The 27,042-nt window shown below is 43.6% G+C and overlaps 1 protein-coding gene and 1 long non-coding RNA gene across 2 annotated transcripts in view; one reads left to right on the top strand and one right to left on the bottom strand.

Moving 5' to 3' along the window:
* Jam2 (junctional adhesion molecule 2) overlaps positions 1–6,463 on the bottom strand; it is a 50,119-nt gene extending 43,656 nt beyond the window's left edge. The window contains exon 1 of the mRNA XM_006996466.4: positions 5,126–6,463. Coding sequence (XP_006996528.2) covers positions 5,126–5,192 — 67 coding nt within the window. The 5' untranslated portion in view covers positions 5,193–6,463. The remainder of the gene's footprint in view (positions 1–5,125) is intronic.
* LOC107399950 (uncharacterized) lies at positions 4,907–26,127 on the top strand. Its single transcript, XR_013043840.1, has 5 exons — positions 4,907–5,062; positions 17,092–17,138; positions 17,586–17,703; positions 24,354–24,634; positions 25,047–26,127. It is a non-coding gene; the product is annotated as an uncharacterized LOC107399950 (long non-coding RNA).
* The last annotated feature ends 915 nt before the right edge of the window (positions 26,128–27,042 follow it).

The following is a 27,042-nucleotide window of genomic DNA, read 5'->3' as shown; positions in this document are numbered from 1 at the left end:
TTTGAAGGTAGAAGGATGGGCCCTGTTCAGCTTGACAAGCTGGACAAGGCTGAGAAACAGGTTCTCCACTGCAACCCCCAGAAGGACTACTGCTGGTGGATACCTTGGTTTTATTCCAGTGGGATCTACTTCAGACTTCCAGAACATTAACACAATGAATTGCTGTTGTATTATTATGGCTGTTTGTTTTCACAGCAATAGACAACTCATTATTTGGGTTAGTTCTCTGAGTCCTCCACTTGAACACAGCAAGGCCTTCCAAGAAAGGAGTCCTCTGTTTTAGGACTTCCTTTCCTAGCTTTGCCAAAGGAAACACCTGTCCAAGTCCTAATTCCTCTTCTCTAAATTTACCCTCACCTTCTCTACAAGTCCTGGAGAATGGGCTCAGAAATTTTCCACTGACAGACACCATATGATGAGACAGACAGACATACAAACAAAGGCATTTGATGTGACAACCCAAACAGAACCCTGGCGGTCTTTGATTAAAAAAACAAAAAACAGTAGTTTTTGTCTATTCTCCCACTGACAATCCTTTAGGGAAAAATCCAGTGCGAAGGAAGGCGTGGGTGGTCCACATCCACATTCTCCCACGGGCATCATTCCTCATGCACAGGTGAAAGGATGAATGAGAGTTCCTGGCCAAAGGAAACTCAATGTTCTCTTTAAGGCTGAAGCTGTTGCTTGAGACTTTTAGAAATGCATTGTCTGACATAGTCTTTAAATGGTTGTCAGGCCCACCAACCCAAAACTCCCATTTGGGCTTTATGTTCTTCAGGTAATCGAAACTGTACCAGCCTCAAATCGTTCTCTTGAGCCAGTCGATGGTGATGCTTTGTTCTTGGCAATGTTTACAACTGGCAGAAGTTTTGCATCACTGGTCTCCTGGAGTCTATGATGCTATGATATATCCAGACCACTCTTTCTTACCATAGCCCTGATTATTTTAGGAGAGATTACAGACTCAGGCCTAGTGGCTGGCTAGGAGTCCAGTCCACATCTGAAGACGCAGCTGCCATGAGACTGTTAAGTGGCAGAAAGTGCTCTCTGAGAGATCCCAATACTCATGAGAGCCCCATTCCCAATACTGAACACTCATTCCTCCTGTTTTTGGAAATAATAGCCTATCACTTTACAGAAATGTGACACTGCTCACTCAACATGAAGTTGGTACTTCATGATTACAGTATGATCACTAATTCACTCTATATACTACGTCTGTCTTCCAAACCTCATCTCCATCCCATTCTATGGTCTGAACGTTTGTGTCTACCAAAGTCATTTGTGGAAACCTGGTTACCAACATGATAGATGGCATTAGGACATGAGACTGTTGGAAGAGGATTAGTTCATAAATGGGGCCCTTGCAAATGAGGTTATATAAAACAGGTCCCCAGAGAGCTGCCCTGCCCTTTCCACCACATGAGGATGCCATAAGGAACAAGTATGAACCAAACGCTGGGCCCTCATGAGACAGTGGAAATGCTCTTGTCTTATTTGTGGACTTCCCAGCTTCTGTAGCTGTGAGAGAAAAAAAATATTTGTTTATAAGCTCCCTAGTCTATGGTATTTTGTCATAGCAGGCTGAACAGACTACATCTGATCAACAGATACTTGCTCACATCTACTATGAACCAGGTACTTTGTTCAGTAATGGGCACAAGAATGGCAGTCAAAGATCAAAAAACGTTCTGCCTCACTGGTGAAGGAAAGATATTGTAATTGTTTATAGTTTGGATAGGAAAGATATTAATACAACTGTTTAGAGTTTGGATATGTGCTCTCCAAAGACTTGATCTTTGGCCTGTAGCAATATTGGGAAGTGGTTTAAAACCTTTAGGAGGTGAGACTTCCTGGGTGTTCTAACTATCATTGGTGGTGTGGCCTTGGGAAACAGGGAAACTTACTGCTCCTTCCTCCCTTGCGGTTCCCTCTTGGAGCAGAACTCTGTTTCTCGTGTTCCCTGTGTGCTCTGTCAACACAGCAGCAAAAGCAGTGGCCAGGCATAGTCTGAAACCTCTGAAACTGGGAGGCAAAAACAAACCTTTGTTCTTTCTAATATGGTTATCCTAGATACTTTGTTACAGTCGCTGATAGGGGACGAAAAGATCAACTAAATACAAAAGTCAATGTCCATGTATTAATAAATGATGTTGAATTCATGCTTTAAAAACAAAAAAAAAATCACAGCAAAAAATTCCCCAGATTACCGTGAAAGACATTAGAAATTGACAGATAGTAGAAAGAATGTGATAAGCATGATTTTGTAATTATGCATGGTTGGATTAGGACAAAGAATCAGTACAGCTAAATTTGAGAAGAATATTAAATTATTACAGATAAGAGATGCTCCACCTTTTTAATAAATAAAAATAGTATTCTATTACCAACTAAATATATATTATTTACATATTTATTAATAAGCTCATGCTGATATTAAAGTGATTAATAAGTGTGTAAATAAGTTCAAGAAGACATATCTATGATGGATACAAATCCCAGATAATGTATGAAGAAATTTCACCCTTATGAAAGTGAGATACTTGTTCCTTCATGTGTGTGTGCATGTGCATGTGCGTATGCGTGCGTGCATGGGTGCGTGTATGCGTGTGCATGCGTGTGCATGCGTGTGTGTGTGTGTGTTTGTGCATGTGCACATGCATGCATGCATGGGTATGCTCACATGTGTGTGTATATGTTCATGTTTTACAAGTGCTTATTTCCAGTCCTTTCTACCTCCGAGCCCCACCTCCACCCCATCCCTTGATTATTTTTGGAGATAGTCTCACTATAATTCTGGCTGGCCTTGAATCTTTTATGGCCTTGGATGATCTTCCTGCCTCCTGCCTGGGTGCCGAGACGATAGTCCTGCACCACCACCCTTGCCTCCTTCCTTGAGTGTGAGTTGCAGATATTGACTTCCCTCTAAACGTATAGTATGGAATTGAGGACAGGGGGTGGAGAATCTACGGGGAAACTGACACAATGCCTCCTCCACCAGGCAATGAAGGTTACCATCAACAGTGATAGACCATGTCAACATGCTCCCCGGGTTATGACAGGATGAAAATGACATTTGCCTCTGTGCCTTTCCTCCCCAAAGCCCACAACCTCATCTAACCACAAATGAAGCGTCTGAGATATACACCCATTGAAGGAAATTTAACAGAATACTTGACCAGCACCCCAGTATCTGTCAAGGTCATAAAACACAAGCGGTGTCTGAAATACTGCCTCAGCCAAGAGGAGCGTAAACGGACATGACTATGAGCACAATGTGGAATCCTGGAGCAGAGAAGGGCATTCCATAGGAATGGGAAGAATCCGAGCAGAGTGTTCCATATGACATCATTGTAGGACAACAGTGGTGGACTGGGTATGGAGGATATGGGAACGTCCTATACTAATGAAGTTCTTCTTTAAGTCTGAATTCTTAAAAGTTTTAAATCTATTAAAAGGAAAGAAAACACCCATGACATGCCAGACTTTCTGGCACTGGGGGGACAGTATGGAAAAGGCTCCCAACTCATTCCTTACAGGTATCAGGATTAGCAGAGCCCGCACATGACCGAGAATTCGAACGGATCATTCTGCCCATTGAGTAAGCCTTTGCTTGCTTCAGCGTTCTTGACCATTTCAAACGTGCCTATTGTTTCTACTCTGATGACTGAGTGGGAATAATAGAGGAATTCTGTTTCTTAATGAACAATTCTACAGCACATTCACACTCCTGTTAAAGGGAGACTTAAGAGCTCAGAGGAACACACGACTTTGTTTTGTTACACTTCCTCCAGATTCCAGCTTTGTTGCTGATTTTCATCGTGAGTACATTACCTCTCAACCCCCCCATAAACAATACCCCCCCCCCGTGTGTTCTGTTTGATACCAGCTGATATTTCAAAAGGCATAAAGGTTTCATTGTGAAACCTTCAACTTCTTGGTCTGACATGTTGCTTCCCTGAGACTGCAGGTACCCTGCTCAGGCTCTGAGGGGTATACCCCTTTGTGAGCTCCCATCACTTTGGGCTGGGACTAAGGGAGTCTGAGAAAAAGCCTTAGTGTTGGGGCGTTAACATTTATCAGGCAAAATAATTTAAATACTGAAAGTACTATTACTAGAATTTGAAGGTCAACAATAGCTCATTTTAGCCACCTCTCAAAAAGGAAAAAAAAACCCACAGGAAACGTGGGGTATCAAACAAAATAAAACCAAAACCAAAAAAAAAAAAAAAAAAACCCAAACAAAAACCAAAAACAATAAGCAAACACCACCAAGACTTTGTCACTTAAAAATTGTCACTTAAAAATCTATTGTTATTTTCTCCATTCTCCTAAAAAGCTAACGCAAAGAAAACAAAATCAAATTTCAAATCACATGAGACCGCTATTCGTGCAAATCCCCTTTAAAAGCATCCAGAGAAACTGGCTTTGGGACATCTCCCGGGCTATGCCGGCTATGCCAGCTGCCAGCTCGCTCGCTCATTCATCTCTTGCGCCTTTCTAACAATCCTAAGAATCGCCCTGCTGGCTGGATGTCCCCTGAGGACACGGCAGCTGGCTAGAGTGGCCGGACAAGACTTCTCTAACTAGATTTTGCAGGCAGAAAGGGTTACAGCTACTGGGGCTCAGCAGCCTCGAACTTCACTTACTCCCCGCCTCTAAAGTGTTTCATAAGCACCTTGCCTGCACAGCTAGGACTCTGCCACTGGCCCGCTGGTACTTCACAGTGCCCTGCGCCAACCCCGGATGCCATCTTTCTTGGGCTCTTTGCGTCTTGAATACTTTCTATGAGTTTTGCATTCTGATCACGTCCTTGTGTCTTTGAAAACTTCCCCCAACTTTGTAAGGAGACGAGAATCGTCTGGTAGGGACTCGTAGTTTTCTTCAACTTGAACTGACAAAACCCAGCACTATTTACAAGTCACTCAAGACTTCAGTCTCCCCGCCCAGAGCCTGCCTGTATCCGGATTACCCTTCGTGCTCCCAGAGTGCAAAACCTGGTGCCCCGTGGCTGATCCCCAGCCCTGAGTGCCGCGCCTGCGGGCAAGCGTCCGGAAGGCTGGTATAACGGGACTCGAGAGTGGGTTAGGAGGGTGGAGGGGGTGCAGGTACCCCAGAGACTTACAGTCCAGGGCGATCATTAAGTAGTGCAGCAGCAGCAGCATCAGGAGGCCTTGGGGGCTCCTCGCCATCTACGCGGGCGCCAGCTGGCTGCGTGGCCGAGGGTCCCCCGCTGGAGCGTGACAGGCGGGCCGAGCCCCCAGCACTTGGTGGGGTGGCGGACAGCAGAGGTCCGGGGAGAAGTGGAGGCAGAGGGGCGGGTCCTGTCCCGATGTCAGTCTCTTTGGTCCGGGGTGTCTCCACTGGCAGGTCTTCTGGCCCTGGGACGTTCCTTCTTTTTAAGGGTGGGGGGGCTTGAGGAGAGGGCGTGGACGCGGGGCGCGGTGTCCGCAGGGTCCTAAGCGAGGGACGGCGGCAGGAGGCTGGCTGCTGGAGGGAGAGTCCTGCAGGTCGGGCCCCCGCCCCCAGGCTGATCCGCTTTGTGTCTGGTCCCGCGCTGGGCTGCCAGCTGTCCCCAGGGCGAGGAGCCGGGGGCGGGAGAGCGCAGCCGGTGGGATGGGCACCGTTGTGTGCGTTGGTGGGGGTGGGGGTGGCTCGATCTGTCTCGCCCTTTTCTTCTCTGGTGTTAGAAAACTTCGTTTTCGGTGTTTTGCCTAGGGTGGGAGATTTTTGGAAAATTTCTTACCTAGCGGACAAAAATCGTTGGAAAAGCGCTCCTAAGTACTGGTTGGTGAGTTCTGCCTCACACTCTGGAAAGCAGGGTAAAAACCAGCCTTCACTTGTGCTTCAAGTCAGGTCCCAGACTTTATCTTCTCAGTTCAAGCGTTCCCCGCCCCCCCCCCCAACCCCCTCCGGACCTCCCTAGAGAGTTAAGGTGTGTTCTAGGTTCTTGGCTTTTTTCGTTGTCATCTGGAAGTTCATCTGAGCGTGTGAAATATTTATCTTGTTTCTTTCCCGTTATGTAAGTGCCGCCTGTGGAGTTTTCCACATGTTAAAATTCTACAGCTGCCCTTTTGTCAGGTTTATTTTTGGTCTCCTGTGCTTTTAAAAGGGAAATCCATTATGAATGCTGTAGTGCGTGCTTTAAAATTGACCCGCACTTGCGGAAGCACACACTTGCAAAGGCGATGTTCACATTTGCTCTCCAGAACTAATGTCTGGGGCATTCAAGAAAATTGACCCGTCTGTGTAAAGGCCGTTGCCAGGTCAAGACATTTTCTTTTTCTTTTGGATCGGTTTAAATAAGGTGAAATATTGGATAAAGTTATGGGTAGAAGATGGTTGATTTAGCGGCGGACCCCTTACAAAGAATTGAGCCAGCTCAGTGGACAAAGGCTAAAATATACTTAGAGATGCAGGGCTCTGAAGAATGAGGCATCCCCACTGTTGCCTTGGCAACAGTGATGAAAGCTTTGTCCCCATAGGGAAGGGGAGGGGACAGAGGACCCCTGGGGGCAAGAAAAGGAAAGTTAAAAAAAAAAAAAAAAAGAAGAAGAAAATGATAAAAGTGTTGGAGCTGGTAGTCCAAGCACACAAACAGTGGGGATCTCATCTATCTGAAGGATCATGGCCTGTGCTCCAAGGCAGGTTAAGTCTCTCATCCTCAGCCAGCCAACCCGAAAGAATCAACTGAAAGAATCAAATTAGTAGTGGAAGTGTGTGTGTGTGTGTGTGTGTGTGTGTGTGTGTGTGTGTGTGTGTGTAAGAGAGAGAGAGAGAGAGAGAGAGAGAGAGAGAGAGAGAGAGAGAGAGAGAGAGACCCAGTGAACTCCTAATCTGTCTTTGAGGGTCCCGAAGTGAGATGAAATACAGAGCCCAGGATATGCACAGTTAAGCAGTCCACATCTTAACTCATCGTTGTCTGGGCTCCGGTCTCAACCTCTAGGGTGGTATGACAAGTTGTTACAACTATATGAAATCTCTTTCCCAGAGACAAGCGGCCCCTCTGGGTGGTGCGTTTTCCTTCTCCCAGCATGGGATTCCTGGGGAAATTTCCATTGCTTTGGCATTTAAAGGGCACAGAAGTCAAGAAGCTGCTTAGACTGCTTAATCTGCTTTCTGGGAAGTGGCAACTTCTTGTTGTGTTATGGGTCTGGGGTCTCTCAGAGATTGACCATGGCCATAAATAAACTTCAGTAAGAAGAGGCTTTTTATTTTAGGTACTGGCATTCATTGTGGGGCCAGGACTACACCTGAGAGCACTCTCAAGATGCAGCCCCTAGTCATAACAGCCAAAGGCTTCTGAAGGCAAAACCCCACAAGATTATATGTATTCTGTCTATGTATAGGCAGGGTCTAATTTTAACATACATGTCTTGTAGCTGTCTTAGTCATCTTTTTGAACAGAGTGAGCAAGTTTGATTACAAAAGGAGAAATGGCAGTTAGTCTTATGACCTACTACTATCTAAAACAGTACACTTTACATGATCGGTCAATTTAAGAATAGTCCTCAATGTCTGGAGGAAAAGGGAAGTGGGCTGGTAGGGTACCACCTGTACAAGTCAGGGCTTACATGTTAGAGGCATGCTTTGCTTTTTGGTCTCTCAAGCACAGTAAGTTTTTTAAACTGTAAATGTAATGTTTTATTGGTTGGTTGGTTGATTGGTTTTCTCGAGATGGGGTTTCTCTATGTAACAGCCTTGGATGTCATGGAACTTGATTTGTCCACCAGGCTGCCCTTGAACTCACAGAAATTCTCCTGTCTCTGCCTCCTGAGTGCTGGGATTAAAGGTGCCACCGTGGCCCAGCTTGTAAATGTTAACCATCACAGTTGTTGGTTTTTTTGAGACAAGACTCTCTCTTTACATAGCCCTTGGCTGTCCTGGAACTTATATATAGACCAGGCTGCCCTCCCATGCACCACCACACCTGGCCCAAATTTTTAATACTTTTTTTTACAAGACAAAGTTGTTAGAGGATGGTAGTGGTGCAAAGCTTTAATCCTAGCACTCGGGTGGCAGGGGCAGGCAGATCTCTGTGAGTATGAGGTCAGCCTGGTCTACAGAGCTTGTTCCAAGACAGCCAAGGCTACACAAAGAAACCTTGTCTAAAAAAAAAAAAAAAAAAAAAAAAAAAGCCATGCTCAGAGCTTCTTCTATTTAGTCACTGACTCATGTATTAGAGGCATCTGTCCAGTGGCTACAGTGTATCTCCAGGGAGAGTGCAGAACAAGACCAAGCTTTGCTGTTAAGAAATTCAGTCTCCAGGAGAGAGACAGTTCCATTTGCACATGTTTCTAACATCAAGCCATAACTGTTGGGGTGGGGGCAATAACAGCTGGCTTTATTTCGTGCTTTCTCAGTGGTAGAGTCTAAAGTTGCAATTCTTAGCCCTCTCCCAAAGAGGAAATGTTGTTCTTCCCACTTTACAGATGAGCAGAACTGGGCTGAGAGATGGCTCAAGGCTCACCTGAGGTCAAGGAGAGGGGGATGGTTTCCCTGATGGGGATAAGGTTCGGGCTTTCCTCATTAGGCCTTGAAATATGGGGCATTTGAAAGGAAAGAAATAAAGGATGGACATTGTCATTAGAGCAGAGAACAGGGGTGGTAGCTGGGAGATCTGAACTGGGTTTGGCTTAGGAGAAGCAAGGCTCTGTAGCACTAGACTATAAATGTAGGTGGGCAGAGGACATTAGTGGTGTCAAAGCAAAAGACTGGGTTACAAATGCCATTCAATGCCATACTACCAGCTCTGGACATGGAAATACAAGAAAGGAGTGCTTTGAAAGCAATGTGGTAGGGGAGGAAAAGATCCACATTAACTAAAGTGGTGTCTTACCGTGTAACTCAGGCCCTGTTAACTTTGCCATCTGGAATTCTGGGATGGCTCGCTTGCTCCTAACTCCTTTCTTACAGTTTAGGTTTATCTTTCTTGTGTCCTTTATCTGCATTTTCATCCTACTTCTTTGTTGTTGTCCTTTTTTGTTTGTTTGTTTTTGTTTTTGTTTTTGTCTTTTTTTTTTTTGAGACAAGTTTTCCCTGTGTAATTGCCCTGGCTGTCCCGGAAACCACTCTGTAGACCAGGCTGGCCATACGTTTAGTTCTCGATAGGCACTTTGTGGGGGGAGGAAGAAGCTGCAATATAGAATAGCATAAGGGTAAAGCGTTTCTGTCATCACAGAATGTAAAGGGTGGGTTGGAAACAAGAGAAAGAGAGCGTTGGGCACGTCTAAAACCATTATTAGGGTCTGTGGAAGGGACAAGGTGTGAAGTAAATGGTCAGGGCACAGGAAATGAAAAGCCAGTAGAGCTCAGTGGGTGTTTCACAAGCCCGGTGAACAGGATCACGCTACCGATTAGCTGTAGGTAGGGGCAAGAAAGGAGAAAGGAGGAAGTGGGAACCTAGCTTCAGTGTTAACGAATAAGAAGCATCCGCAGCCCACTGAAGCCCCCTCCATTCTAATCTCCACACGCACCTCACCTGTCAGAGTCACTTTCACGTAACGTTACCAACAGGATTTGGTTTTTTTTTTGTTTTGTTTTTGGTTTTTTTTTTTAGGTAAACACAAATGGAGGTTTGGTATTTTGGGACTCTTCACCATTTTTTGTCCTTTCCGCCCACTCTAATTCCGAATTCAAATAATGCCGAGGAGGTGTGGAGGCGCATTTCCTAAAACCAGCAATGAAGAAAAGGGCTGGGTTTAAACTGAGTGACTTCTCAGTGTCTCAGATTTGGTGTTTCTCTGTTGCATGGGTTATTTTTCCTCATGGGTGTGGAGAAGGTGCTGGGAAGTGTGCCCACGCTGTAATTTAGAGACAAGAGAGCACAAAACAAGTCTCCCGTTTCCAGTACCACATGAATTCTCAATTATCTCACAGATAAAATTTAACCTTCTATGGAAAAAAAAAAAGTCAAGGTCTTTTATAAGTTTCCCTGCCACTCAGCTTCCCTATCTCACATCATCTCCTGAGGCCATTTTGTGAAGTGTGCCTGGTTTCAACATTCCACCCCGAGGTGCCCACAGGCACACACTCCTGCTTGTACTGCCCTTTGTATGTTCCCTCACAGGTCCCCATGTAAATGTTCGTCGGTCCTGCCCCGGGGTGGGGTGTGTGTGTGTGGGGGGGTGGAAGTGGGGGAATGGGGTGGAGGGGAGTGGGGGTGTGGGAGGTTGGGGGGTGGGGGGTGGGAGAGTGGGGGGTGAGGGGGTAGGGGGGTGGGAGAGTGGGGGATGGGGGGTGATCCTGGGAGGTGCTATGGATGTTTAAGAGGTGGAGTCCAGTAAAAGGTCTTTAGGTCATTAAAGGTGTGTGGTGCTTTGAATAAGAATGGCCCCCATCGGCTCATCTATTTGAGTGCTTGGTCATCACGGAGTGGCACTGAACAGAAGAGGATTAGGAGAGTGGCCTTGGTGGAGTAGGTGTGGCCTTGTAGGAAGTCTGTCCCTGGGGGTGGGCTTTGAGGTTTCAAAGGCTCAAGCCAGGCCCAGTCTTTGTCTCTCTCTTCCTGCTGCCTGAAGATCCAGGTAGAGCTCCGAGCTCTTTCTCCAGCACCATGCTTGCGTGTGTGCCATCACGCTACCCGATATGACTACAACGGACTAAACCTCTGAAGCTGTAAGCCAGCACCAATTAAATGTTTCCCTCTCCAAGAGTTGTTTTGGTCATGGTGTCTCTTTCTAGCAGGAGAACTTCGACTAAGACAAGGTGTGTCCTCAAAGGGTTTGGGGGCCCCCAGCCTGACTTGCCTCCCTCCCTCTTCCTCCCAATTCAGTATCTAATCATCAGCTTACTCCAGGTATATACTCACGCTCCTGCCATCTGAAACATGAGGTAAGTCAGCCAATCAGGGGCCACCAAAACAGCTCTATACTATATGAGCTCTCAACCTACAAAACTGTAAGCTGAAGAAACCCTTTTCTCTTTATGGCTTATCTGTCTTCATATTTTATTGTCGTAACATGAAACTACTTCATGTGCCTATCCTTCTTTCCTGGCAAATATGCTTCTTTAGAGGACCCCATGCTATCTGAGGTTTATGTTATTCTCCTAGCATGGTACTTTTCCCTAGTTTCTTTCTTTCTTTCTTTCTTTCTTTCTTTCTTTCTTTCTTTCTTTCTTTCTTTCTTTCTTTCTTTCTTTCTTCCTTCCTTCCTTCCTTCCTTCCTTCCTTCCTTCCTTCCTTCCTTCTTTCCTTCCTTCCTTCCTTCCTTCCTTCCTTCCTTCCCCCCCTCTCTCTTTTAAGATTTATTATGTATACAGTGTTCTGTCTGCATGTGTCCTTGCAGGCCAGAGAGGACACCAGATCTCATTATAGGTAGTTGTGATCACCATGTGGTTGCTGGGAATTGAACTCAGGACCTCTGGAAGAGCAGTCAGTGCTCTTAACCACTGAGCCATGTCTCCAGCCTCTCCAGTTTCTTATAACAATATAGTGTTCAAAATTTAGTCTCAAGAGTGTAGCTAGAGTTTTCCTGCCTTGCCCATAGTCAGGACAAATCTCTGTCACCTGCCAGTCCCACAGCTGCTCAGACCCAACGAAGTAAACACAGAGACTTATATTGCTTACAAACTGTATGGCTGTGGCAGGCTTCTTGCTAACTGTTCTTATAGCTTAAATTAATCCATTTACATAAATCTATACCTTGCCACGTGGCTTGTGGCTTACTGACATCTTCACATGCTGCTTGTCCTGGCGGCAGCTGGCAGTGACTCCTTCTGCCTTCTGATTCTTTTCTCCTCTCTGCTGGTGCCACCTATACTTCCTGCCTGGCCACTGGCCAATCAGTGTTTTATTTATTGACCAATCAGAGCAACACATTTGCCATACAGAACATCCCACAGCACAAGAGGGGAGTGGGAACTATTTAATTGCATTTCTCAGTTCTAATAACTACAATCAGGAACTGTCCTTTGATCTCTACATGTATATCATAGCTCATGTGACGTCCTCCTCCCAATAAATAAACAAATAAAAAGGTAAAGGGTGAGAAAAGTGAGCAGTGGACAGCAGTGCACATCTGTAATTCTATTCCCAGAATGCTGAAGTAGAAGGATCATGACTTCCAGGCTAGCATGGGATATCTTGTGAAACTGTCTCAGCGGAGAGGAGGCAGGGGGCTGTTCAGAGAGGCTGAGGAGATCTCTTTGTATAGAGGATGGTCAGAAAGAAAATCATGAACAAGGATGGCTGTGTACACAGACATGCAACATGTACTGGAGAAGGAAAGTAGTCCCATGAGGCTGTAGCATTAAGTCAAGAGGAGGATGGAATCTACAAAATACCCCATCCTGAAATCCGCGGGAGCTCCCAGCACCTTTTAGAATAAAAGCAGAAATCAAACCAGATTCCCCCACACTCTTTCTTTTTTATTTTCACCAAGTTCCTACAGAACCTTTGCCCATGCTGTTCTTCCTCTTCAGTTGGTCCTTTACTCTCACTTAAATGGATTATTTTCTGGCAGTAATTAAATGTATGCTATCTGAGATATGATGCTCAAGTCTTGCCATGTTATTGGACTTACTCTTCATAACAATCATATTAAATAAAGGAACATGACTGTGTTTTGTAGGTGAGCTATCTAGAATAGAAAGGCTGAACAACATGCCAGAGTCATCATGGCTTGTGGGTGTTTGCTGTGGGATGAATGTTTGCATCTCTCTGAAGTTCATCTGTGGAGGTCCTGACTGCCAAAGTGATTGTGTTAGAAGCTGTAGTCTTTGAATTGTAGTTGCACAGTGAACGTAGGACCAATATGGACAGGATTAGTTCCTTAAGAGGAGGAGACACCAGGCCTTGTAAAATGGCACTCAGCAAACCAGGAAGTGAACCCTTACTAAACAACCTTGGGCTTCTCAGTTCCCAAACCTGTGAGAGATGAGTTCTCATTGCTTATGCCTCCATCTCTGCCATTCTGCTAAAGTAGCCTGAATGACTGGACTGACGTCACACAGAGTGAGGTTTGACTCATACTTGACTAACTGAGGATCCCTATGCTTAACCTCAAAGTGGAATTGCTTTGAGATTCTGTCTGTTTGTGATTGTTAATCTTGATTATCAGGTGATTGGATCTGGAGTCAACTAAGAGAGATTCCTTTTGCCTAGGTCTGTGAGACATTTCCAAGAAGGATTAAAGACGCTCCTCTAGCAAGTAGCATCTTCCTGGGTCAGCCCAGATATAAAGAAGTCTGAGGGAAATGCGGTGCTGCATGCATCCCTGACTAGACTTCTTGCTGGTCAGTGTATCTGCTCCATTACTGCTGCCATCATCCTTTGTTGATGGCAGACTTCAGCGTCTCTAGTCTTCCAACATGGACTAGGACTCTTCGAGGCCTTCACTGGAAGATTGTGATGACTAAGGCATCCAGCTTTGTGGACCAAGCAGCTATTGGCTTCTCAGCCTAACAGAGCAGAGAGAGCCATTTTTGAACTACTCAGCCCCTACTGTGTGAGCTGATCTAATAAATATCCCTTTAAAAAACACATAGTTACTCTATCAGTTCTTTTTCTCCAGGGAATCCCTCATATAGCATTCGATCTGTTTGGTGACCACTCAGCCTCCTGCCTCTGCTCAATAGCTATTTTCTTAGGAGAAACCCTTCCCTCACTGTGGAATCAAACCCTCGTATTCAAAGTTTTTGTTCCGCTGCCTCCCTTGCATCAGAGCTGGGTTTTTACATTTAACTCATCATGGTTTTTCAAAAGCTAATAGACTGGTTCCATGAAGGCAGTCTATGTAGTTTTGGACCATTTTTATATTCTTTTTGCCTAATAACTTGCTTGTCAGTTAATGAGCATTCAGTGACTATTTGGCTACTGGATAACTACACAGATGTAACAAGAATGTAATGTTTTTTTTTAACATAACAGTGTCATTTTTAAGTCAACCAAAAGTTAAGCTTTACTATCTCTCCAGGGTACTGGATACATAACTGTCCCATTTTTTGCTTTAACTGACTACTCCAGGTAACTTATAAAGGAGTTTTTGATCATGATTTTGGAGGCTGGTGTATGGCTCTGGGGTCACTCTGAGATTCACCATGACCATAAATAAAATCTAATAAGAAGAGGCTTTATTAAATACTGGTGCTGGATACTCATGGCACCAGGGCTGCAACCAAGAGAGCAACCAAGATACAGCACCTGGCCATATCAGTCCAAGGCTTGTAAAGTCGGGAGCCACAAGATTACATGTATTCTCTAACATGTATGTCTTGAGGTTGTCCTAGTCACTGAGTAGAGTAAGCAAGTTTGATGACAAAAGCAGAAATAGCAGTTAGTCTTATGACCTTGCTAGAAGAGCACATTTTACAAGATCAGTCAGTTTTAGAATAGTCTTAGCTGGGCAGTGGTGGTGCAAGCCTTTAATCCCAGCACTCAGGAAGTAGAGACAGGGAGTTCTCTGAGTTTGAGGCCACCCTGGTCTACGGAATGAGTTCTAGAACAGTCAGAAACCCTGTCTCGAAAAACCTCTTGTGAGGACCTTCTTGCTGGTGAGGACTCTCATGATGTCACATGTATAGAGAGGCACAAATAAGAGTGAGGTTAGCCACCCCCTTCTCCCCACCCCCACCCCGTTTATAGTATTGGGAATCAAACCCAGGATTTTGCACATGCTAGGCATGTTACCTACCACAAAGCTGCATCCCCAGCCCTATGTGGCTGTTGTAATACATGCAGTCTGAAGATAATCCATTAATCAACTAATGGAAATGGGCCTATTATTAGGGGTAGATCCTCCATGGCCGAATCACTTCCTAAAGGTCCTACCTGTTAATACTTCATAATAAAGATTAAATTTCAACCTAAGGGTGTGCGTGTATGTGTGTTAGTGTGTGTGTGTGTATGTGTTCGTGTGTGTGTGTGTGTGTGTGTGTGTGTGTGTGTGTGCATGTGCGCACACAACTGTATGCATAGACCAAGGGTCAACATCAGTATCTTCTTCATTTGCTCTTCACTTTATTTTTGAAATTAGGCTAGACTGGGACTCTGTATGGGGACTAAGCTGTACTTCTTAGTTTGGAATGTGTGAGTTTATTAAGTACATAGTAAACAAGAGTTAAAAGAAACAAAGAGTAAGTAGCAGACAGAAACAACATCTAGACAGCAAAATATCATCACACCAGATGTTTCCAGCACCCAGTGGAGATGACTGGGGAGGCCCTTCTGGAATGGTTGTGCTGAAGTTCTTTTTGAAAAAACAAACAAACAAACAAACAAACAAACCGTTTTTCATTTTATTTTATGTGTTTGCTGTTTGGCCTACACGTATGTCTGCATATCTGTATGTTTGGCACGCCGTGCCCACAGAGGGCAGAAGATGGTTGCATTCTCTGGAACCGGAGTTATAGACAGCTGAGCACTGTTTATCATGAGGATGCTGGGAAATGTAAGTGGGTCCTCTGGAAGATCAGCCGGTGCTCTTAGTCACCGAAGCATCCCTCCAGGCCCAATGTTGAAGCTCGTAACAGTGATTTCCAGACCGGCAGAGCTATTTCTCCATGGAAGAGCTTCTACCTTCTTGTTCCCACTAAGTCTTTATGCCATTGACAGACAACAGTAATCTCTGTTGGAAAAGATTTCTCCTCTAGCTGCTCTAAAGAACACAACGTTTTTTTTGTTTCTTTTTTTTTTTTTTCTCAAATGATTTACTCTTCTCTTGTTTCCCAGGGCACCATGTGTTAACTCCTGGGATGTTCTGCTCTTTTCCTTTCTCTCTGCTGCGGAGGCAGCCTGTCCCATGAAAGAATGTTTGGGAGGACATTTGCATTAAACATGCTTGTGGTCTAAGACATGGTAGCCTGTCTTGTCCTTAGCGTCAGTTCTCGGCAGTCACAGACAGTACATGACAATTTCCTGGTATAATTTGTATTATAACCGGCTGGCCAGTAAGCCTGGGGGATCTCATCTCTGCCTCCCCTTGCCCTGTGGGGGGCACACTCCACAGCATGCCAGGCTTTTCATGTGAGCCCTGGGGACCCAAACTCAGGTCCTCATGCTGTGCAGCAAGTGTTTTACCAACTGAGACACAGACCACCAGCTCCCAACCTGAATTTTGGGAAGAATATTTAATTCCATTTAAACCATAGTAATAAGTTGAAAAGCTGGACAGTTTTAGAAGTTTTTTATGCATGTGGCTAAATTAGCCACATTAATACTTGAATTTTTAGTAACAGACTCTATTCCCTTGCCTATTTGCCTATCTGCCACTGTACCGAGAAAGAAAAACATAACTTTAAAAGAAAAGATAGAGTTCTTTTCCCATGTAACTACTCTTCAAGGCACTCTTTTGGAGGATAGAGTTTAATTTGTATCTCATCTTAAATAAGTGGATAAATAGCAGCCCAAAATAGGTGGTTCGTGGTTTGTGTCTCTATCTCCATGAACATGTACACATACAAGTGAAATAGCATTGCCTACCAGCATCTCAGCTTCATATTTCCACCTTAAAAGAGTGAACTTCCAGAGGACAAAAGATCACATTTCCACCTTAAAAGAGTGAACTTCCAGAGGGCAACAGAGAGCAGGAATAAACAGGACATATGTGGGAACTGAGTGCCAAAGACACGAAACAGACTGATGTCTTCTCCTTCCCAAAGATGCTGGAACTCTTCTGTGTTCTTGGATCTGTCCACTCTAACAGGTGGATGATTTTAGTCTTTCTGGAATGCTCCTTTTGGCTGATTGAAAAAAAAAATTGCAGACTAGAATAGCAGCAGCAGATTAACACCTAGTTTCAGGATTGATAACAGCGTGTCAATGTTCTCTTCTCCCCATAAGCCAAGATTTTTTTCCCTTGGGAGAACTAAAGGGGGGCATTAAGGGTTATTTTAATACCATTTAGCAAAGTAATAGGGATGGGTTCTCCCCTAAGATCAATGACCTATCTAGCTACAGGGTCTGGGCCCCTTTAACACTAGTGTCAGGTATAGATTCCATCTCATAGCGTGGGCCCCTCATCCAGTCTGGAAGTGGTCCATTACTTCCACAGCATTTGTACCTCTATTCCCCAGTGAGTTGTCGGGTCACTCACTGTTGTAACTTTCAGGGTTCAAAGCTGGATGAGACTGAAATTTATTTTTTCCTTCTAGCACCTTCCAGTACGAGAGATGCTAGCCAGTAGGGATGAAGATTGAAGGTGAGTACCAGCTTGATGTTTCCATGTTCTGTGATTCAGGAATGTGGTGTCTTCAGCAATAAGGTCTTACTGGCATGGTCTGGATGGTGACCAGGAGTATTGGCAATAACCTGCAATGTTACGGGATCAATGTGACACCATTGGCCAACAACTCAAAAAGAAGTAACTCATTCCCAGGATGTGACCTCTGGTAAACTGACCACACACCAGAGCAGGCTGTAATCCAAGGACAAGATGGACAACACGAACTGGACTTGATAGAGAAAGAAGAGAGAGAGAAAAAAAGAACGAATCTCAAAGATGAATGGGAAAGGATGGGAAGGTTGAGAAGGGTGGGGGAATATGTTCAAAATAAATGGTACAAAATTCTCAAAGACTAAAATGTATTTTCATAAAGGGGGATGTTTTCTTCTGTAACACTTCCTTATTTGCTTATTTGATTTTAAGACTTGCCTTGGACTTTCCAGATGTGGACACTCAGAAGTTAGGACAGTCTTCTGCAGTGTTCTCTTCCCTGGAATGATAACATGAAGAAAGCCTTCCTGCTGATTCTTAAGGCACTAAGGTCAGAGACAGAAATTCAAATGCTTGTCTGTACATAAGATGACTTTGGGGTGGATAATACAGGGTCAGAGTCTGGGCAGAAGTTGTGGTTCCTGTCACCCCTTTGTAGAATAGATACTACTCATTCTAGAGTACTGAAAATAAAAGATTTTCAGGATTCACAGGCCACTCCAGAATCAATGTTAATTGTTTCTTGACACCCTGTGGGTTGACACCCCATACAATGTCTGCAAAATTGTTTCTTTTTATGTAGGAAACAGGACCGAGAGATGGAATTTTAAAGACATTTTCAAGAATAAAACTAAACTGCCGTTATGTTGGAGTCTTCTAATTTAGAATTAAATTCTCATAACAAAACTGTATTTTATTAGACATGTACATTTCATAAATGTGTATATGAGTCCTAATTACTCCCACCCCACCCTCTCTTATCTCCATTCCACTCTTGTTAGCTGCACAAAAACTCCTTTCTCACAATCATGTCTTTTGGTTTTGTTTTGTGATGCACTGAGTTTAGTCAAGGCTGTCTGTGTGGCTATGTGTTTAGAACTAGCCATTGGTGCTTGGTGGGCTTAACTAGTGGGTACAGAGCTGAAGTCAATGACTCTTCTCTCCCAGAATATTTCAGTAGCCAACAGTTCAACAGATAGGAGTAGGACTCCAGGAGTTCCTGGCATTGACAGGCACAGTCTGGAGCAGCTGCCATTACTTCCTAACTGCAATGGCTGTGCCTTGCCCAGAAGATAGCATCTCAGGCCCTTCTCCCTATCTTTTGGCTCTTAAATATTCTTTCTGTCCTCTCTTTCTCCAAGTTCCCTGACCCTCAGAAGGGGTGATATAAATGACTTGTTCATGGCTAAACACTCAACTGTCACTCATTCTCAGCACCTTGAGAAGCTGTCAATCTCTGTGTTCGCCATAATGCAAGGAAATAGGGGTTTTTCTGATTAAGGCAGAGAGAAGCATTTGCCTGTGTGCATAAACATAAATATTTAGAAGTCATTTTCATGTTGTCAATTAACTAATAAAGCAGTCAGCTCCTCCTTAGGACCTAGGACTTTGCCAGCTGTATTTTTTGACCAGGCTTACAGTACCAGGCAGTGAGTTAGAGAGAAGTCTCAGTGGTCAAGAGTACTTGTTGCTCTTGCAGAAGGCCCAGGTTTGATTTCCTGTACCCACATGGTGGCTCACAACCATCCCTAAGTCCATTTCCCGGTGATCTGATGTCCTCTTCTGACCTTGGGGGAATCATGCAGGCAAAGCACTTATACACATAAAACAAAATAAAGAAACCTTACCTTCTTAATGGTTGAAGAGGAAGGGGATATACGCAGACAGAAGAAGGGATGTTTTGACTGTGGTGTATGACTTAGGTTTATAAGGCCATCTTCCCCCACCTCACTCTCCAAATCTTTCTTTCATGCTTTTCTGTATTCTCTTCTTACTGTCTTCAACATTTTAATGTATTGACTGTCAACATTTTAATGTATTGACTGTCAACATTTTAATGTATTGACTGAGATTCTGTGTGTGCATGTGCACATGCCCATGCGTCTCTGTGCATGTAGAGGCCAGAGGTAGATTAGTTTCTTCTTCAATAGCTCTCCACCCTTTGACGCAGGGTCTCTCACTAAACCTGGAGGTCAGGGATTTGACTAGATTAGCTGGGTAGTATGCCTCAGGGATGCCTGCTTGTCTACTTTCCTATCTGAGACTGTAGCCATGACTCCAGCTCCAGGTGTGTGTGTGTGTGTGTGTGTGTGTGTGTAAAATTTTGTTTTTAGATTAATTTCCTGAGTAGGTTCCCTTAAGGGCTTTTTATACATTCTTAGTTTTGACTCCCCTCCCTTCATCTTTGCCTCTCCCTCTTCTCAATGTCCCTCATCACCACTTACATCTTTGCACATCCAATGTCCTCCCTGATTTTTTTCTTGCTAAGTGTTACACTCAGCTCCTTGCCAGGCAGTGGTGGTGCATGCATTTAATTGCAGCACTTGGCGGGGCAGAGGCAGGTGGACTGCTGAGTTCGAGGCCTGTCAGGTCCACAGAGTGAGTTCCAGGACGCTCTGGGTTACACAGAGAAATCCTATCTCTAAAGACAAACAAAAACAAAATAAACTCAGGTCCTCATGTTTTTATTGACTGGCCATCTTCCGGGCCCCCTTGACTAAATTCTTAAGCAAAAACATCCAGTGTTTAGCCAAATCTTTGTATAACACTTCCCAACGAGGAGAGCCTCAGCTTTTGGCCTAACTTGACCACAGTCATCAATAGTTCAAGGCAAAAGAGAACTTGGCTTCCTTCTGTCAGGTCCTTTCTGGAAACACCAAAACAGAAAGTCTCGGCTGTTGCTTGGACCTATTCTCACAAGTCCAAGTATTTTTCTCTTCTCCTTTGCTAGTAGAAGAGACAGTGACGAGAATGATAATGAATGCTTTTTAATACTAGAAATGTCCTCTTTTAATCTTAAAGATTTCAGAAGTAAAATTCACTTTTTTTTTTTTTTTCGAGACAGGGTTTCTCTGTGTAGCTTTGTGCCTTTCCTGGATCTCGCTCTGTAGACCAGACTGGCCTCGAACTCACAAAGATCCACCTGGCTCTGCCTCCTGAGTTGTGCGCCACTTTTTATATAAGAAAATAGTATGTTTAAAGAAGATATACGCTGAAGGGTGGAGATAAAATATTATACTATTTGTAGTTTATGATAAAATACTTTAGAAGAATAAAGTGGCAGCGAAATGTGACAAATCATTAACCCAAGCACCTTAGTTTGTGGAGACTGCTGTAATAAAATGCTGTACGTCAGAGAGTTTATAAACAACAGAACTGTGTTTCTTACAATTGCAGAGGCAGGGGCCTTCACAGTCTAGGTAAGGGCAGCTTCAATGTCTGACGAGGCTCCACATTCTGAGGTATAGATGAATCCATTTCATTACATTTTTGTATGGTAGGAGGGGAAAGGCAGCTGCCCAGGGCATCTTTTATAAGGCACTAGTTCCAGTCTTGAGGATGCTACCCAGTGACTTAATCACTTCCCACCCATCCTGTCCCTGATGCGATCACATTTGAAATCAGGCTCAGTGTGGCAATTATGGGGACTCAGCATCCAGACACTAGTACTGAAGATGGCTGCATGGCAGTGGTTACCCTACCTGTTCCTTTTTTTCCTGTAGGTCTAAACTATTTAATATATAAAAAGTCATTAATTAATTAACCCCATTTTCACCAAAAAGAAAGCTTACTATACTGGACTACACTGTGTCCTTTTCTTCCTTACGTTAATTCGCTGCCTCACCAAGCTCCAGTTCTCTGAATAAATCACATCTATATTAAAGATCCTGCAGAATGACCTTAGCCCGGAACACTGTGATTGCGGAGAGATGGATTTAATAATTCTAGAGCTATCACAGGATCTTTAATAGTATTTATGTTAACTTTCATGTCTTACCTACTTTATGAGTTTATAGGTAAGCTCATGTCTTCTAAGCACAGCAGATCTCTATCCTTAAAGCTGCAATAAAAATGCTATGGCAACTAAAATCCATAGAAAAGACTTCCAAGTCTGCTATGTCCTGCTTATCCAACACCCATCAGTGTATTATTTATATATGTTGATGGATTACCTCTCAGCAATTTAAATCTGTGTTCCTGGGCCAGAGCTACTCATATTCATAGGTTCAAAATAAACTATTTTCTATTTTCACTAGTAAAATAGGCAAACTCTCTTTACTGTATCTCTGGTTCTACTTATTTAGTTGATCTAAGGTAAATGATCACTGCCAAAACAACTCTACTTTTTGTGGAGGCCTTGAAGAAAAAGTTAACTGGGGAGAAAAAGCAGACACATCTGTTCTTTGTTTTATATTGCTTTCTAAAGTGATGTCTAATGCCCTTTCCCAGAACCACATAAGAAATTTCAGGTGTGGTGGCCTTTTCTGTGACTCCTGCACTAGACACAGGCAGACCCGTGGGGTTCACTGGCCAGCCAGTCTAGCCTACTTGATGTATTCTAGGCCAATGAAAGGTCCTGTCTCCAAGGAGGTGGCAGCATTTTTGAGGATGATACCTGAAGTTGCCCTCTGGGCCATTCTCTCTGTCTCTCTCTGTCTCTCTCTCTCTGTCTCTCTCTGTCTCTCTGTCTCTGTCTCTGTCTCTCTCACTCTGTCTCTCTTTCTCTCTCTCTCTCTCTCATACATATGCAGCAGCAGACACCTGCGTCTACACAAAAAGGTAACTTTGGAGAGTGGTAAACTGAGAAAATTTTTGAGATAGACTGCTTCAAATTACTTTAAAATCTCATAAAACTTGGAGAAATATGTCAGTCTACAAGGCTGTTTAAATATTAAATAATCAGTTGCTAATACTTGGGACACCAGCTATATATCACCATGTAGATTTTCAAAATCTCATTGACAAACATGATAGGGATTTGTTATTAATGTAAGAAGAGATGTTTGAATTTTCCAGTGCCTGAATATTGTAGATTGCAGAGAAAAGAGAGGAGAATAAAATATATCATGAACACCAAGATGATTTGTGTCAAGTAGGGAATTACAGTGCAATAAATGATTACAACTAAGTGCAAAGTTAAAAAGCTAGAATTACACAAACCTTGTTTTTCAATACTTATACATCTACTGCCCTCTGAATGCCCTGTAATAGCTCCACCTAAGATTAGCCCTACATTGCCTGTGAGCATTGCAATAGCCTCCCTCTGAGGCAGTTGCCTGCTTGATACCGCTGACTCTTTTCAGGATGAGTCGTCATTTTTGCTTCTAGTCTTATAATTAATTGTACTCAACTCCCAATAGATTCCTGGAAGGTGAGGTTCAAGGTATGGCCCATATGAATTGCACTTCAAAAAATATTTGAGGTTTCTAATTGACACAGGTAGAAATGTGGGGAGCATGTGCGGGAATGGGCATTAAGGGCATGGGATAGTGGGGAGAAGAACAGAAAGTTAGACCTAGCCAAATCTACCGATATGAGCTTTCTAGGATGAGGTATCCACTGTTACAGCTCTGACTGTTCAAAGGGACTCTTATCACATAAAATAGCCAGCAAGTCTGTCAAACTGCTCCATATATATCACCAGTCCTCATCAAGATGCAAATCATCTACAATGCAACATTTACCTCATCCAAATTAGAATTTCTAGTGCCAATCAAAAGGAGAAATAAATAGCAAATGCTGGCAAGGATGCAAAGGAGGAGGAGGTCTTGTACATTGTGATGGAAATATAAATCAATGAAGTGGGTAAAGGAAAGCAGTATGGAGATCTGCAAAATGTTAAAGGTAGAGCTATACCATATGATTCAACAATCCTATTACTGAATCTATAGCCAAAGGATTTGAAACAGGTGTACCAAAAAGACATCTGCATTCCAGGTTTAAGGCGGTACTATTCACGATAGCCAAGATACACACTCTACCTAAATGTCCATCAGCAGATGGACAAAATGTGCATGTACAAAATGCAAGGCTACTCAGGATGAAATCCTGTCATTTACAATAACATGGAATCATAAGGAAGTCAGGCACAGATGGGCAAACACTGCTTGATTTGCTCATACTAAATCTAAGGAAGTTGAGTGCATAGGAGCCAAGTAAAGTAGTAGAGTGGATGCTGGAGGTGGGGTAGGTATGGGATGAAGAAGAGATTAGTTAGCAGTACATAATCCCAGCCAGAGAGGAGGAATGTATTCTGGTGTGTTACTACACAGAAGGGTGATCACAGGTAACAATGTTATACTACATAACTCATTTAACTAGGAGAGAGGATCTTCAGAGTTCTCATACAATGAAATGATATATGGTTGAGGTAAGGGAAAGTCTAAACATCCCAAATTGACCATTACAAATCTACCAAGACACATTATATCCTAGAAATAGTATAGTTATCATCTGTCCATTAAGAAATAAATAAAAAGCATTTTTACACAGAAAACAAATGAATGAACGTATGAATAAATAGGGCTCTAGCAGTTTGGTTGTCTGCCTGAAATAAGAATCACAGGAGTTCCACTGTGAGTGAGTAGTAGACAATCAACTCTCTCAGTTTAGTGCAGATGGAGGGATGCCAAGGCCTGGGAAGACTGGACTGTTAGAATGAACCTGTCAGTTTAGATCTACTCTCCCATACTGAGAAGGTCAAGATGACACATTTCACAATGACGGTGAGAAATATATTTGTGATGGGAGGCCTGGAAACTTTGTACAGCTCATGGCCTCTCTCTGTAGGCAAGATTTAATAGTGGAAACTGCCATTACTGACTCAGGAAACCCAAAGTAGTGAGGATAAAAAGGGGCTGCTCTCAATCAATGCACGGGCCAGGTAGTAGGTGCAGTTATGTGATGGACAATAGGATCAAAGCAGCAATCAGAATGAGCTGCTTTGTTCAAACCTACAGTGTTGCTGATGGATTACGGTGTTTGTGGAAATGAAACAGATCATCTCTGTTCCTTCTTTCTTGGTCTAATGTAAATCATAAAATGGTCGCAGCCTGGTATGGATTGAATGTGAAATGTCCTCTATAGGCTCATGTAATTTGAACACTTTGTTCCCAAGTAGGGACATGAGCCATGGGTCACCAGGTTAGGACTTGAAGGTTTCACCCACTGCTGATTCTTGTCTGTGTTCTCTGCTTTCAGATCCAACATGTGAAGAGCAGCCAATTCACACCTCCTCCTCTATGGACCGCTGTTCTTGCCATCATGCCTTCTCAGGATGGACTGAAACCTCTGAACCCCTGAGCCAAGATAAATCTTTCCTCTCCCAAGCCAGTATTTTGTTACAGTTAGGAGAAAAACAGTTAATCCACAACTTCCACCCATTTTCACGTTTGAGGAGGGACACTTGATAAAGATCCTAACACTAAAACTTTGTAAGTTTAGTCTTCCCATTAGTTTCCTCACAAGGACCAATAGCTATGGTGATATTTTATTTGTACTGAAATGTGATTTTAATTTTATGTTAATAAATAAAGTTGCCCTGGGGTCAGAGCTATTAGAGCCATAGCAAGAGCGTGGTGGTTAGAAGAGCTAGGTAGATTTCTGTGTGTTCAGGGATACAGCCAGTATTGGAGACATACGCCTTTAAGACCTGGAGGGCGGTACTTACAGGCAGTGATGAGGCAGTCATGTGGTTGGGTTTAGAACCAATGAGAAGGCAGAACAGAAAGACTATTTAAACACAGACAAACAGGAAGTAGCTCTCTCTCGGGGAAGCTAGGAGCACTGCAGGAGGTAAGATTTTATCTCTGAGCTCTGACCTCTCGGCTTTCTCTTTTACATTGGCTCTGTGTTTCTTATTTTAATAAGACGATTGGTTACATCTACAAATAGCTTTTTTTTTTTTTAAGCTATTTTTTTTTTAAAACTGGGGAATTGAGCTTTGGAAAAGAATAAGTCATCAGACCTTTGAGGATCTAATGGACTTTGGCCACTGCCTCCACACTGACACCTAGACTCCCATGGTTAGAACAGGAGCTTATGGTGTCAGGAGATCAATTGAATTTTAGCTTGAGTGCATTTTGAAGTGGGTCTAGTAGGTTTCCTAATCTATCCAGTGGCTACTTCCCCAGTTTCAGAATGTATTATTGGACTAGAGATACTTGATAGCATGCATGCAGAAACCCTACATTGGCTTCATGACCTCTGGAGTGAGGGCATGGGAAAGTCCAAATTGAATTCGCTAGAATGGACGCTTCTTCCTGGGAAATAAACTCAAAGCGCACCACATTCCTGGAGGAGCTGCAGAGATGAGTGCCAACAGTTAGGATTCTCACCACACATCCATTCAATTTGCCTGCCTTTAAAACGTAGGCAGGTATGCCAATACATTTAGGGAGGAACGGGTACTATTTTTGCCTGAAGATTTATGAAGACTGAATTTAGGGCCAGTAAGAGGGCCCAGTGGGTAAGGACACTTGCCACCAAGTCTGAGTTTGGTCCACAGTTTGGTTTCCTATTTGGTGGAAGGAAAGAAGCAATGACCTGTAATTGTCTTCTGACAGCCACATGCATGCCATGGCAGGCAACCCGCTTACTAACTACATATATGTAGGAAAGAGATGGAACTGGAGATGGGGAGATGGCTTTGGAGGTAAGAGCACATGTTTTGAAAGTAAGAGGACTAGAGCTCTAATTTTCAGCACTCGGGTGAATAGCTGGGCATGGCCATGTGTGCCTGTAACTCTAGTGTTTTGGGAGTAGAGACAGAAAGGTCCTTGGGAGCGCACTGGTCAGGAAACCCAGCTTAAGTGGCAAGCTTCAGGCTCAGCGAAAGACCCTGTCATGAGGTTGAGGGAGATAGAGGAAGACACCAGACTCCTCCATTCACTCCCGCCAGCACCCAGGCACACCCATGTGAGCATACATTCCCCCCCCCAAGTCACACAAAAAACAATTATATAAGATTCCATTTGGATGCCCGACTTGCTTCAGATTCTACAGCAGAACATCAAAATGCACAAGTTAAATATAGAAAGCCCCAGCATGGCTTTAGCTTTAATAGTTCCAATTATTCAAAGGGTTCATGGAATTATTAATTTGGGAGGGTGAATTACTTGGTGAAAATTGAGAAAAGCATTCTCGAATCTGTCACGTGTAGCAACTCTGCAGTCTGAGAAATTGCTACGGGCATTTGCAAACACGGCAGAAATTTAAGAAATTGTCGCCAAACTATTTGCTTGTTTGAATGCCAAAGTTTCCTCCCCTACATCACATGCTTTACCCTGCTGCCAACACTTATCAAAATACTCCCACAGTTGTCACAGAGAGAATTGTTCTCAGGGTTACTGCTCCTTTATTCTCCATGTCCTTACAAATTCCTTGTCTTGCCACTTCCTGGAGACTTATTTGAATAATGTAAATAATATATGGTGCAGTGGTTAGATTCGAAAACTTGGGCTGAGGGTCACCTCCACAGTAGAATGAAGTAAGGTTGGAAAGTATGGGTTTCATACTTTCTATGTGTTCTTAATGTTTGGATTTTTGTAGGGCGGCTACTGTGCAAAGTGGAACATTTGAGGAAGAGTCCAAAAAACAAGCTCAAGAGAGAAGGACTCTAGAGAAAAGCATTAAGCTAGTCCAGCTAAGTGTATTTATTGTCGACAAGGGGTGTAATTGTGTGGTGCAAAATGTAACAGGAGATCTAGAGATAGCCCACAACCCTTTGAAACAGACTGAGGCTGAGTTTGGAGGTTCTGTGATGACCCCAGTGGGCCAGTGCCACCCTGGGGTTGAAAACTCTGTGGCATGTGAAACAAGGAAGGTGGACGACTGGGTAAGTGTGATCCTGAACCTCAGCCACAGACTCAAAGATGCAGCAAGTGCAGCC

This window comes from Peromyscus maniculatus, chromosome 12, assembly GCF_049852395.1.
Source record: "Peromyscus maniculatus bairdii isolate BWxNUB_F1_BW_parent chromosome 12, HU_Pman_BW_mat_3.1, whole genome shotgun sequence".
Lineage (NCBI taxonomy): Eukaryota > Metazoa > Chordata > Mammalia > Rodentia > Cricetidae > Peromyscus > Peromyscus maniculatus.
Note: the sequence above shows the minus strand (reverse complement) of the source record. Positions and strands in the feature narration are given on the sequence as shown.